At 40.8% G+C, this 15411-nt stretch overlaps 1 protein-coding gene across 1 annotated transcript in view; it reads left to right on the plus strand.

Annotated features, from left to right (window-relative positions):
• Positions 1-15411, plus strand: part of luzp2 (leucine zipper protein 2) — a 144837-nt gene that overhangs the window by 56471 nt on the left and 72955 nt on the right. Inside the window, exon 2 of the mRNA XM_069705453.1 lies at positions 15292-15409. Within this exon, the coding sequence (XP_069561554.1) occupies positions 15292-15409 (118 nt within the window). The remainder of the gene's footprint in view (positions 1-15291; positions 15410-15411) is intronic.

The raw sequence follows: 15411 nt of genomic DNA on the forward strand, positions 1-15411 counted from the left end.
GAGGGCATTTTGAAAGAAAACAATTTGCTTTTGTGATTGAAAAGAAGAATGATGATGAATTGCCGGGAATTGCAAAAACAATATGAGGCAGTTTGACTTGACCAGCTTCGACAATGAAATGCTGTGCACACCTAAACACACAAATAACTCTTTAGAATACGGATTTTCCACTTTAAAGTACCCCGCGGAGTCTTTAGACATTAGTAGGACCGTGGAGTGAGTCTTGTGTTTTGTTTGTATGCCCTGCACATGCGTGCAGGCAACGCGATGCGCATTCCCGGTCTAATGCCCCTTCACAGGCTGAACGGTTGGTTGCGGTTGGCCATCAAGACACGCAGCAATGAGAACTGACCGAGGAAAAGAAGATTAATAGGTCGCTAACACGGATTTAGATGCAGGATTGGAAAACCTTCGAAGAATCACTCCTGTAAATATTTTATGAGGAACACACACACGCTGCATTTAGCTTTGTTTACAAGGCAAAAACGGACTAGTGGTAGATGTTCAAGTGAACATTAGAACATCTCAAGTAATCATATACAATGTGTGGGTTTATACTGTTAAATCTAATCCAGCAAATAAGTGTGACCATAATCTTTCCATTTAGAAATAAATCTGTATAATCCCGTTTCATGCCCAATTAAAGACAGCAAATGATGCCCATATCTTACCTCAATGTTATGCAAATAGCACCAAAACTGTATTTTCATCAGCGCCTCGCTGCAAGATATGACAATTTTTTTTTTTTTTTTTTTTTATGCGATTAATATTCATGAACAACTATTGCAGGAGATTTGAAAAATGAATGATGAACCCATTTCAAAATGTCCCACGCCTGAGGGTAAAGTGGCTTCCCCCAGCCCCAAAAAAGAATCAAGTAGTAGTTTATTTTTCAGATAAGCCTTTTGAGAAAACGTCCACTGCAGTTTACGTCGGTGGAAAAAAAAAAAAGAGACTGAGCCAGCAGAGTATAAACACATAGAGGTGGCTGCTTGTTCAATGCAGAAATGTGCTTTTGAGACAGGGTCAAGATGAAGGAGGATGTAGGACATTAAGCATGTGAACAGATGGCAAAGCTTGAGAGGCCAGGTAGCAGGGAGCATAGCAGCACCGCTTGATTGACGGTTTCACTTAAGCAGCACAATAAATAGGAGCTGAATTGTGCCCATACAACTGGCAAGCTGAAATGCGCCCCGCGTGACCGGCGGATTTGTATTTCAAAGTATACTTCAATTTTTGTTGTTGTTGTTGTTCCTGCTCTACACACAGATTTCTTTCAGTACTATTTCATCAAATGTTGGGGAGTCTCATCCAGGAAGAAAAATTAAAAAAAATTAAAAAAAATCCTACAATATGGATAGTGTAACGGAGAAGGATTCACATAAACAAAAAAACACAACCCTGGGTTTTCATTTAGTCTGAAACAATGTTGTTTGATCCAAATGGCTAATTTTTGATGACATTTAGGTCCGATAAATTGTCTATATTTCATTCTGGATGCCACATAAAAATGCTATTACGTACCTCTGTGATATGCTGCTTGAAGTATGTCCTCAAATGATTTTTGTTTAAAACCGGACTGTTAAAGGATGATCAGCCATGTGTTCTTATTCCTCTGCTCATAAAATAATCGATTTAGAGAAGCCTAATTTTCTTCTGAGCTCGTGTTTTCTGTAAATAGCCCTGCTCCAGTACGCGGCTATTAGCGCCGAGCTCGCAGCACCAGCAGCTATTAGACAAGGCAATGACGGCACCGTCTCATGAAGGAACGTATCAAATATGGTAACCGGATAATTATCTAAGTAGGGCCGGAATGAAATGGCATACTTTTAAAATGGTCTTCCTGACACTCTTGAGCAAGGCCACATCGACCCACATTCATCCTTATCAACCGAGGGTGAAGACCTCCATTAACCTTGGTTCCTTTCAGCCCTTTTTCTGATTGGTGGTGTTTGTGGGCACGATAGATAATTCCCCTTTCAATGCAGCGTAACGTGGCCGCAGTTCATGAAAGGCAATGCAAATGGGCCGCAGATTAGGGTTGAATTTTGCACTTAATATGCTAATTAGCGTAATTATAAAATTTGATATGAAACCCGGGCAGATCAAAGAGAGAATCGTCGCCCCTTCCACGCGACACGTCGACGCTTTCAACGCGTCTTGTTTCGCTGCGAGCTCGTCACTTTCGACGGAATTCCTTTTGCCGTGACGCTCGCGGCAGCGTTCGTTCACAGCCAACGGGGATTCGTATTCAGAGTGACACCGCGTCGCCCGCCGCGACTTCACAGGTTGAGGACGGCTAAAAGCTTGTCGGACCGGTGCGACTGAATCAATGCACTAATGAAACAAAATGTCCCCCCTTGTTAACAACGACGCTTTGATAATGCGGCCCTTTGGCGTTAATATGTTTGAACGCAGCACTCCCTTTTGAGTCCGTAATGTAAAAAGGACATACGGGCGGCTGTGCGTTAAAGGCACTTTAAACGCCCGGGCAGTCTGTCATCACTCTTCCCACCACCTGAAATCTGCTCGATCGCACGACTGGAATGATTAGTAGGAGAGATAGTTCAGCTGGAAGGTTACTTACACTTTGGATATCGGTTTCTCTGTAGCATTTTTCACACCGTGGCCGATTGCAACCAAAATGTGTTTTTTGCCACGTGGAAAACCTGGTAGGAAATTGTGTAATTTTTATTTTTTTCCAGTAGGCAAATATCTGATCGACACTTTCAATGTACTAATCTTGTCGCAGTTCTACTTGTAGCCTTGTTTTAATTGCTTCTTTACACATTTTCCATTCATTATTCATTGAAGCAGTAGTATAATAAAAGCGTTGGAATGCAAATCGTGATCAGTATTATTCCTAATTGGGTATATTAATATCATAAACTGCTAGCTGTTTATTTCAGATGGCTTGTAAATATACCGTATACAGTATTACCTGAAAACGGGTGGTTTCTTACTGCCTGGTTAAATGTGCCTGACTAACTTGCCCAGTTCAAAGATTTGATTGGTTTGTAAGAAACCAACAAGTGTCCTCAGTGAAGCGTCAATACATTCTGCTTCAGCGGTTAATTGAGTGGTCTGTGTCAAATCTGCTGCCGAGGTCGTACAAAAACAACAAAAAAAAGAAGCTGTTTGCAGCTTGTAACCGTGCAGAAAAATCACAGTCCTGCAACTCTTGTGTGGGTTGGTTCTTTGCCTGAGGATGATATGTGGAAAACTAGCAACAACATCAGAGACAAAATACCCAAACAAATAACCACCAGAGACAGTGGTGCTTTCCTGAGCTTATACACTGCACTTTTAATAAGATTTGCAGAAGAGGAGAAATGAAAATGCACAACTTGCATTGGCAGGTAGATTTCTTTGGGGGGGAAGTGGGAGGCATGAGGTTCAAACATCACACAATTATTATCATTATTATTATTATTATTTTAATATAATAGTGAGCTCCAAACCCATCCAGGGTTGTATGCATGTGGGTGTTTCAGACTGTGGCTCAGTCCCAACTCAGTAAAGTGCAATATGTTTGGTGGAACTGGCAGATATGTACTTGTTGTGTGTTTTAAGTCTCCTGACAGTAAATGGGTATCTAAACAGTATATAGAAATACATTTTTCAAAAATATCTCCACAAAGTGAGTTCTCTGGCAAAAAGAGGCATAATGTTGTTTTTAGCCTTGGTCTGTGTCTCAAATGTACGATATAACGCACTACATTTATTGCCTTGTTCTTTGGTTCTTAGAATTTCCACTGTAAAACTAATATATCATATAGTGCCGTTTGCCATTAATGCAAATTTATGGAAATTGTAATTAGAACCACTTTAGCTAACAATTCGGCAGTACAGTGAACTACAAATATTATGGGTGCAGAAATGTAACGAAGGTGTGTTTTTCAAATATATGTAGAAATATGAAATTAGTTTCAGGCTAAGTAGCTGTTTAAATTTAGACACTATTGAGACCTTCTATCCAGCTAATTTCCTAAACGTAGCACTTGGCTTCAGATGAGAGGTGCTCCAATGAAAAAGTATCTCATGGCGTCAAATCTGATTTATTACAACAACAACAACAACAAAAATCCTCTTATCTTTATATGTCCAGCCTACAATTGGTGGGTAACCTCGTCGTGTCAAGCAGTGAAAGTATAGATATTTTTGTTACTTTTTCACACATACATGAATTTGGAGTTATTCTCCCTCCGTACTACAACGTTTTATTGTTTAAAATATATGCTCTTTAATAATCTCTCTTTGATTCTACTCTTTAAACTTAAAAAAAAATAATCCTTGATACGTATATTGCTGCAGCTATACCAGAAAACACACGTCAGTTTCTACCTTCCACGCTGCTCGCGGTTCACAGGATACACCAAACCAAAACGGAGCCGGGGTCTCGTTAGCATTCGGCGTGCAAGTTTGTGAATTTCAAGCTGATCAAAATCTCTTTGTGTGTCGTTCTCATTCTTTTCTACGATGCTCTTAAGTTGTGGGACTGTATTGTGAGACGAGACTCCCTTCTCTCTGCTGTGTGAGACTTGACTTTGCATTTCATCACGTTTTGTCGCCATCAGGTTAGTGCGAGAACCTGGAGCGTTGTGTCAGGCGCAGGTGCTCCAATACACCGAGCCTAACACGAATGAATTTGACGAAAAAGCTTGATAGGGGAATTTTATTAAAGAGGCCGGTGAGCGGTTGCAAATCTCCGAGGCAAGTCGAATCCGGGGAGCCAACTTCTGGGTTCAGTCAAAGGCAGTAAGTGTCGGTACGCCCCGGAGTGAAACAATAGATTCAAATAGAGTCTCCAAAGTGATAGTCCAGCCGCCAGCGGTTTCTCATCCAGATCGGAGTGCTGCACCAGCAGGGTAGTTAACCAGTAATCAAGTCACATCCGTCATCCAATTCCAAATTCTCCACCTCACACTCCCCCCTCTCTACCCCCGCCCCCCCCCCACACCTTTCCCCACCTCCCTCCCTCCCCCTCTGCCCGGCTTAACTCGTCCTCCTGTGTTTTCGCTGAGTGACACTTGGAAGTTGGGAAGAGGCTTCACTGATTGCCCTTGATGTGAATCAGATGCATATGCCTGCTTGTTGCCAGCTCCCAGCTCCTCAGCCATTGGTCAGACGAAAAGAAAGGAGACACAGAGCAGCAACACTAGAAAGAGAGAGAGAGAGAGAGAGAGAGAGAGCTATTCTTTTCGATAAGTGCCAATTTTCTGTTACAAATGTTTACGTTGTGTAGATTATACCCGTGTTACAAAGTCTATAAGTGAAAACATCCTGCTGTGTATTTTTAGACCAAACAAACAGTATATTTGTCAAGAAAAACTTGCGAAGGTGCTACATCACACAACAAATATCACTTACTCAGAACGCGAGTTAACTGTTAAATCTACTTGCTGCACTGTAAACAAAACAAGACGCAGTTTTGAAGTGATAATTGGGAAAAGTAGAAACGAACACAGCTCAGTCAGTCACAGTCTGGTGGGGGATGTTTGAGCTACACGACGTTACTTTTGATCACCGTCTGCTTTGGTGCATGTTTTACCCGACAGGATGTGTGCATCATGTTGAATCGTGTTCTAAAGAGGTGCTTTGAGGTCGTCCTGTGGCTGAAATCCTCCATTAAGCACTTACCATCGCTCTTTTATTTGCTGAAAGTGTTTTAACTTGTCAAATCTTCCCCCCTGAAATGCATATAAATGTGGTTAGATGGGGGGGGTTTGTGGATTTTGGCGTTGTGTCGCTCCCCCTGACAAATGAAGTCAGGAGCATTCAGGATTTTTTTTTTTTTTTTTTTGAGTTAATGTCCCGAGGATGTTGCCTCTGGTGTAAATCAACTTGTCTCTTGTAGCATTCTCACAAATAAACACAGGAAACAAAGCTGGATTAGAGGTTGTCATAAAATGTCTCTGAGGGAAAAGGTGATGCTCTCCCACACACAGAGGGAGCGCTTTAGCGTTCGCAATAGCAGCAAGCATTGATGTCTGGCGGAGTGTGCCTTTCAGAGTAAACAAAAAAAAAAGTCCAAGCTCAACCCAGCTTGATTATAGCACAACAATTACTGAAGCTGGAATCGCAGTGTTGCACAGCTTTGAAAAACAAGGAAGGGCGGAATTGCATTAGATACACTTAAATCCCAGATTTAATTGAAGCTGGCAACCGTAAGAGGTTCCTTGGATGCTTTTAAAGCCGTAATTTGTGTGATATAGGTCCCCAGATGAGAGATTCTGCCATAGGAAGACTGAATGAGTCACGTCAACATCATACATCAAGCCGCAGAAACGGAACATCAGCAACTCTGTAATGCCAGATATATGTATTATGTGAAATACTGGAGGAGAAAAGTATATAAAAACAAACAGTATGAATATGTAATTAGCCAGAAAACAAGGGTTTGGCTTTGACCCGGTTAAATTTAAAACGAATGCAGCTTCAGGAGGCATGTGCCTGGTTTGACTGAGTGGGTTTCATGTCACTGTGGACATGATTTGGATTGTACATAACTATGGAGGGAGCAGAGTAGATTGTCTGATGAGCTCAACCCAAGCAGAAAATGGAAAAATACTCTCAGGATTTAAATTTCACTTTACGTATGGCTGAAGGTAAAACTGAGCAGGAGGGAGGGATGCAAAATATTCTTTAGGTCAACTTTAAATTCAGTGGAGGACAGTCAAGAATATACACAATGAAAGTTTCATACTCCATATGTCCGTTTTTGTACAGTTATTATTATATTTTTATTGTAGGTGTCAAATTTCTGTGGAGTATTATGTCTCATTTGTGGGTTTTTTGTGACAGCAGCATTTCATTTTGGTGTAAAGTACCTCATATCTACAACCAGTATTGTTTCTAAGTACATGCAGAGAGTGATAGAGTGTTAAACGTCGAGGGAAAGTAATTGGCATCTACTTATGCATGAAAATGCCTGCGAGTAATCATTGAATTATTCATCTAATATGCTAAGTATTTCTATTTCAATGTCTTAAACCTCCCTTGGTGGAAAATTACATAACTTAAGTAATGAGCAAATTAGAAGGGCTCACTTTTCAAGGATGAGAAAATGGAGGGATCTTATATCATTTATATATCACAATTTGCAGCAACTTTAATATCAACACCTCAAACACAGCCTAAAAAGAATAATATTTTTTTTTTTTTTTAAAGTCCGTCTATGTGTTTGGTGGACAGTTTAAATGATTCATCACATCTCAGGATTCTCTCAAGTGGTCTTTATATCCACATGCAAATAGAGGGCAGTAAACTTGGCACCCTATAATAAAAAATAAAAAACAAGGTCCAAAGTTATAGCTTGAACCATCTTCAAAATAGAAGAGGGCTTTAAATGTGAAACATGGGCTTTTATTTTGAAATGGATACAGGAAGTTGTGAAATACAGCTGACCAAATGGTCTCAGCTTTAACCAGATATGTACCATTCTTATTTTAGCTATTGCTACATAACACTTCATAGATTCATTTGTTCAGTAAAATGTAAAAAAAAAAAAAAAAAAAAAAAAAAGTTCTCTTTTTGACACCTGTTATTATATCCTCAACAAAAGCCCAAAATGAGATGTTAAAAGTCTTAAAAGTTAATATACACTGTCTTATCCAGTCCTATCTTTTATTCCCCGTCAAGGCCACCGATTTTTATTATCAAAGGTTTTTGTGTGTGACTTTTGCAAAAACTGGCAGAACCTTGTGCGAAAGTCATACGTGCACCTTGAATTCAGTTTTTGTTATTATTGGTTCATTCATCCATTCATTGAGATGATTAATAATGGTATTATCAGGAATTACTGTCGTAAATTGGGAAGTACTGATAAAATAGGTGATACGTGTCATTAAATGTATCCACATAGTGAATAAACTCCGACCTTAGTTGTCTCCACAGATTTTCACTGACACTGTTCAAACGTTTGCCACTAAGATGATGATAGAAATAAAAATGTAAAATATCATGAAAAGTCTTAAATTGAACTCGGTGAAGCCTGTAGAGTCCCAGAGTTGGGCTGTAAAGAGACAACAGTTCTTAACGACTGTAGTGTCAGTGACATTATGTAAAGAGGGCAAACGCTCGTCTAAAAAGAAAAAAAAAACAGAATTAGTCATAAGAATTACCGTCAGCAACACATGAAAAGAAAAGGAAAAATACATAATTATGTAGCCGAAGCCACAGAATAACAACAGCAAGCTGCATGGGGGATCATTTTAGAGATTTTGGGGACATTTTCGGGTGCTACGAGAAAATAAATAGTTTGATCTTTGATGCTCAACAGGCTGGAATGCCAAACGAAAGAAGGATAATCATCGTGTATTTGCACAGATGATAGATGTCCTGAAACGCCGAGGCGTTCAAGGTCTCTTCGTCGCTTTGACCTTCACTGACGGAGCAAAATTGGCTTCCTCATCACCAATTGTTTCATCACACCCCTTCACTAAGCAATTAAAGGAGATTTAGTGTCAGACACCCTCTGACATATGCAATTAATATTCCCTGCTGTCTGCGTTGTTTATACAACAGTTGGTAAACATGACTGACTTTTGTTGCAGATGTTGGATGGTTGTCATGCTCTGCTAGAGGAATATATTAATTCACTGACAGGCCTTGGGCAGTCTCCCTTATTAAAACTATTTATTTACCCCGTCCTAATGGCATAATTAATCCAGCCTGAAATTGGAAGTACCACACACTCTGCCCGTAATCTGCATGACGGCAAATAAACTCCTTTTATGCTGTTGGTTTCTGTGGCTGCTGCCTTGTAAAATATGAAATATTTAACTTCGATCCTACAATCAGGGACATGGTATATTTGCATGCGTAACACTGCCACTACGCTCTCTGTTGGAATGTATTTTTTATTTTCCAATCTAAGACCTGGAAGCAATAGTCACCCATGAACACTGACTTAATCTTTTATATCCACTTTCATCAGATTTTCATGTAATACGTTCATCACGTGTGACAGTTAGTACAGTAACGATATCTTACAGTTCAGATTCAGCTCTCACCACTCCGAGCTAACGTTCCGCTCGTTACACTGGAAAAGTAAAAACCAAACCAAACGCACTGCTGCAACTTCATCTCAACTCATCCACAAAATTACAAAATATTAGGGTAAGTTCAGTTCATTGTAAACATGGAAACTCATTTAAAAATGATGACTTTGCTTGCTGATAAACAAGGCTTTTGCAAAAAGGGCCGGCTTATCGTAATAAGATTTCTGTCAAAACTGATGGGTAATTACAGCATGGTTTTTTTTTTTTTTTTTTTTTGTAAGTGTGCTGTATTATAAGGCTCTGGTAGATAAACTGACAGACCAGCATGCAGAGTTCAGCACAACACCTGGGTAGAAATGTGGACTGAAGGGCATCATAAGGCATCTTTGGGGACTAAACTTCAAAGGGAAAGCTTGTTAAAGAGACTTTCTTGACCTGAATTGACCTGGTCGTGTTGTGCATTTGGCCTAAATACGCTATATAACGTGTTATTGTGTTTGATTCACATTTTTTAAGTGAGGCAGAAATTTGCCGCTGATAAAAAAAACAGAACAAGGGAAACCCGGTATGACGGCAAAACGTGAAAGGGACACGCTTTGGCCTCTCCGGGCGTGACAGTTTCACGTTTCCCTGTAGTTGATGAAAATGAAACCTACTGCATGCGTACAGCCACGAGATTTACAGAAAAACACAAGGTTGGGGTTAGGAAATCACCGCATGGTTGGGGTTAGGAAATCGCCGCATGGTTGGGGTTTGTCACATTAAACATGGTTGGAGTTGGGAAACAAAGAACAACTCAAGAACAATGTTGTCACCTCCTGGATTCGAACCGCTGCCTCCTGCAAGGCAGTCTCTTGAATAATTCGCTTCATTTGGTAAAGGAATTACAGTACATAATCACTTTAGTTTGGGTGGTTTAAACTCTTTTGAGTGTTACATCTTTCAGTAATAATTCTTAAAAGAAGACAGAGAAGTAAGCGAGACGGCATCTTTCTCAGGTTGGAAGGCAACTTGTTTTTGTTTCCAGGAAACCATGCAGTAATGTAAAAATGACAGGTTGCTGGCTGAGTATTTATTATCGTCATTGAATTATGTGCATAGCTGACATGTGAAATGAGTGATTGATGGAGCGCAGACCCGGCTGTGTGTGGGGGTATTCAAATAACAGGTCTGGAAGTGGAGAGGCCTCCAAAGACACTGAGCCCAGGGGGAATCCTTTAATGTGTCCTTGTCTGAACTACTGACTGTCTCCTGCAAATCTTACAAAAATAGCACAGTGTATATTTGGGGAGGGGCAGACATGAGGTTACTCAACCTGTACAGGCCGAGCTCCTCCATGATTGTTTCCTGCGGCTAATTGCAAAGCAGACAACGCTGGATAATACCCTCAATGTCACTGTATGCAGTTTTACTGGCCTCTACAAATGTGGAGCCATTTTCTTTTAATTTTTTTAAAATTTATTTTTGGGGGATTATTATCAACTCATTTTTTTTCCTGCACAGGCAAAGGAATTATTCCCCAGTTCCACCCACTCTCAGACAAAAATATAACAAAGCACAAGAAAGACAGAGGAAGAAAATAAATAGATAAAGATGAAAACAGATGCAGGTACAGCAACACAACCAGTTTACAACAGGGTACAGCAGACAATATGTCCTTGAGTGTTAAAATAGACGTATGCAGAGAGACGTTACCATCAAGTCTGAGCACCGAGGATACTGGGAATAGACTGAACATTAACGTCATGCCTTCTCACATCGTCATAAAATTCAGTGTTGTGTTTGTTCGTTTTCCTCCGTGCACCTTCAGCTTCAAGCCATTAGTTTTGTTCCTGGATTGTTATTGTTTATCTATTCATGTATTCCAGTTTTCATTTTGAGTAATATACACTGATGAGCAAAACATAATGACCACTCCTGCTTGATATACTGTTGGACGCTCACTGCAGATCTAACTCACTGAGACATGGACCCCGAAGGTTTCCATCTGGCACCAAGACGTTAACAGCTGAGCCTTTAAGTCCTGTAAGGTTCTAGCTGGAGCCGATTTCTAATTCCAACACTTCCCCTAACACCCTGTCTCAAATTCATGATTAGTTCATCCTCAGACCACTGGACGCATCTGGACCAAACAGTTCTAAGAACTTTCCTGAGAGGAGCTACCTCCCAGAGAGTTACACCTAAACCAAAATAGCTTCTAAAGTCTTTTTTAGGTTGGATTCGCACCGCCAGCAGCAACTCTGAAATGACGTCAACAAACTTTTGATATTTTTTTTCTTCACCGAATCCAAGTCACGGCGTATTTCCTCCGATGTGTATAGGCTTATTAAAGCCTGGACTTTGTTGTCGGCCCATCTCTCAGTATTCTGGGCCTCCGTTGGAAACTCTTTCCTCTGCTGTTGTAAATGTCTTCGTTCGTAGCTGTAGTTTACCGGGCTGACTGTTTATATGGCGTTTCGAACATGCTAGTTGCCTGAGCTCCTGCGTTCGACCAATCAATGTCCACTTGCCTCACCTCAGTTGCTATTGTAAAGGGGAAGGTACCTACCCAGGGGTAGAAGCTAAAAAAAAAAAAAAAAAGTAACCCAAAATACAGTCATAGGAACTTAAAAGGTTCAAAGTTCCCTCTGTGTAGACACACAAGAAAAGGGGAACGCCCTCCTCGCGGTTCTTAGAACTGTGAAATAGCAGGTACTTAATACTCCTGACAGCGAGCAACTCACAAGCCTGTTGTTATGCGATAATAAACTTTTGCTCACAGGGGTTTTGGTTTCGTTGGTGTATCCCAGCTGATATAACTGGTGGCTGTCTGTAGCAAAATTGTGTGGGCACAAAAAAAGAACTTGCTGGCACAAATTTTGCTCATGTAACAGCGTGTCATCGCAGTATGTTCCTAGCTTCAGTGTGTGCAGAGAGGCTCCACTTCACATGCAAATTACCGGCGATGTGTTGGTCTGTCGTGGCAAGTGAAAACATAAGAGTAGGTCATAATTTGTCCAGAAAAGCTGCACTCAGCGTCGTATTGCGTCTGTCATTAAAGGTATTTACGGGCCAGCTCTCGTCAACCTCGCTCTTGTCTTGTCAGCTCCCTTTGTGAGCTCGCAATACCTCAACCTCGGCCTCCTTTATTGAACCATTGCGTGGATGTTGACTGCAGCGTTCGGGGGCGTTTCCTTTAGCCTCAGCAGTTCTATTTCCCACTGCAGGGTCAACCTCATATAACTCAGAAACCTGCTAAGACACCAAGGGTAAAGAAATATTTGTCCTCAATAACTGGATCCCATAAACGAGCCCCCCCGCCCCCAGTCTCAGGAGTTTGATGAGTTTTGTGAAGACTGCCAGGGTGTGATTTCAATTTGCAGATGTCTGAGAAGAAAGATTTCATTATCTCATCCCCGTTGCTTTATGGCCGCGTGCCTGGTGGTGCCATTTTCTGATCATAAGCCTTTTCTTGTCGAGCGTTCGGGTCGTCATTATTGTAATTAACGTCACCGCCTTTGGGGGGAGGGGGCGCGAAAAAAGAGCATCTTTGTTTGGGAGGAGCCCTGCGAGAACGTTGAACTCTTGAGGAGGTCATGGTACAATGACGCAGCTGTCACCATTTGTTTGTTGTAATGAGCAATTTAGAGAAGATTGCGTAGAAACTAAATCCAGACTTTATCGAAGAACCTTAAGATACGCATGTTTCTGTGTCAGTGGGCACCAAATTATGGGCCTTCTTCACACCACAGACACCCAAGGGCCTATTCCATTGGGTAATGAATAATATGGCAGACAGGGAGGACTCTCTCACCCTATCTTCCCCCGTTGCTTGAACCTGTAATACATTTCCTGCCAATGCCATATGGTAGCAAGTCATGTGTGGGACTCAGTATGCCGTGTTATTTATTTATTTCCCAGGTGTTGCTTTTCTATTAGTGATTTATGTGTTATTGTGTATGATCTGCTGCTGGGATCTATGACATGGGGTGTGTGGTTTTTTTTTGGAAGACGGCCCGGGCTGAAATGAAGCCATGGATTCAGAATAATGTGGCAGCGGTCGGCTCCGTCCACGAGCATTTCCTATTTTATTTTTTTCCCTATTTTTTTCTTTGGACCTAGCAGGAGAGAAATGGTCAGCCAGATTCCATTATAGTGATTCATGTAAAAAGAGGGAGATAAGTGAGAGGTTTTTGTGAGCTACCAGCAAGTATTTAGCAAAGAGTTATTCAGCCACATCGACCGCATATGTTTTGCTTGAAGCTATTGCTGGCATTTGGAGTGTCTGATTACATAATCAAAACTCTTATCTTTTGAATTTATTGTTGTGGAGAACAAGTAAACATCTGTTTATATCATCTTTTAACAAGCCGTGTTGTTGCGCGCTGGGGTTGTGATGGTTTCTCGATCTATTGGCCGCTGTGGTTTACTTTTAATCAACCCTATCTTGGAAAATTACATGTATATATTACTAATTTACAAATACATCGTCAAAGCAGCATGGTGCCATGCACATTTTCTGTCAGTGCAATAAAAAAAACATACAGTTTTTAAATCTCCACTGACAACTATTTTATTTAGCCTGGTGTGAACCAGACCAGATGTCAGTGTGAATCGGTCTGGCGACTCTCCGTAGTGAATTGTTTGCAGTCGCTCCATCCTGCTGGGCGTAGACCTCTCAGTTTGTCCAATCAGCTGTCCAATGTTTGACCAGTCAGCTACTAGCCGACACTCTGCCACTGCTGAAACTACCCGTCTCCACCAAAGCAATTTTTTTTCCTTATTACAGCATATTTTTAAAATAATTTTATTGAACGCCAGACGCTTGACGAGGTGCTGAACGTTTATTCCGCTCTGAACATTCGCTGTTCCCCCCCCCCCAATCACAGAGTTTAAAAATGTTAATGCCGCGCTCATCACTGTCACCAGCCGTCCAATCACAGTGAAGGAGGGGTGGGACGCTCCTTCGAGTTCCCAGACTGTGTTCACAGCAAAGAAAACTGATACTGTGATCGATCCAGCCAGGTTATATTTAATTAACCTAAATCATAATTTTGATGCTGTTAGAGTCAAGTGAAAATAATTACATTCTTTGTGTCACTCTTTAGATGTTTTGTCAACCTCAGGATGCAATTTTGTTCTTAAATTAGTTTTGTTCACAAAAGGAATTGGCCAAAGTAAATTAGGGCAAAGTGAGGTGGCAGGGCCATTTTACTCACTGACCTCCTGATAAAAATACACCTTGTCCAGGAAAAGAAAAAACAACAACAGTGATTTCAGCTCCATTATTAACTTTACATGATGGCATTCACACACAACCCCCTTCTTTTTACGTGTCAACCACCTGCTATCGGCAGACGAGACAGGTGGATGGGCTCGTTTGAGGCCGCTATTATAAATCATTACAATTTGATTCAAGGCGTCATCAAAGTAATCAAATCTGTGGCTTCAGGGGAAATTTAGGGTCCTTTATGAGCAGGGTAACTACATTTAGACATACTCAATTTTAGACACCTCCCAGAGGAGTTGTTGCTGTCCTTGAGTCATTAAACAAGGATGTTATATTAAATGAAAATTGTATTTTTTTGTTATTAGATTGGTGCCAGACAATGAAAGGGAACATACGGTAAATCGTAACTCTTTTATCTCTGATGATGTATATTAACCGAGTATAAAGGAAATCAGGTTTTTAACTTGCTGAACGTGTGAGGTCATCGTTTCAGCAACTCTGTGTTTGTTCACCACATTGCTTAGATGCTGATTTTTACCAAGTTCTTCAGAAAATCACTCAGTGGGAGTTACAGTATTTCCCTTAGAGAGAAAAATACAATTTTTGTTATGTCTATAGTTCACGCAAACATGCTGTTCAGTAATATTTGCTTCTCTGGGAGCACGGCATTAAATACCATGCAACGCCTCTGCAGTGTCATTCAAAAGGAGTTCAGTTTTGCGAAGAGTAAAACAGGATTTGACAAATGTGCCCTGTAGAATTTCTCCTTAATAATTGGATGGAATATTTAAATGGAAATGCATGGGTATACCTCTGGTCAAACGACCTATCTCTGTAAAACGAGCCTTTACTAAATTGGTTGATTGAAAGGAATATCATATTTTTTTTTCTGTCTTTTATTCATCCAGACTGTGCTGAGAAGATATTAGTTTTCTCCCCTATTGCTCTACCCTTTAGCTTTAACGACGGTGCTTTTAATCCAGTTTAAAACACCTCTTTCTCCCAAGGGTGCCAATAAAGAGTAAATTTTCTCTGCTTGTGGCAGACATTTAATAGTGAAATCTCTCATTCTCTCACCAGACAAAGCTATGATGGGCTGGAACAGAAGCTAAAGGAAGTCTTCAGTGAACGAAGCAGCATCCTGCACCAGCTCTCCAAGACATCAAAGGAACTGGACAGCATAAAAGGCAACCTTCAGGT

This window comes from Brachyistius frenatus, unplaced genomic scaffold (genome assembly GCF_029030835.1).
Source record: "Brachyistius frenatus isolate BFR_SWC_R1_liver_20210118 unplaced genomic scaffold, ASM2903083v1 Contig_56, whole genome shotgun sequence".
NCBI lineage: Eukaryota > Metazoa > Chordata > Actinopteri > Embiotocidae > Brachyistius > Brachyistius frenatus.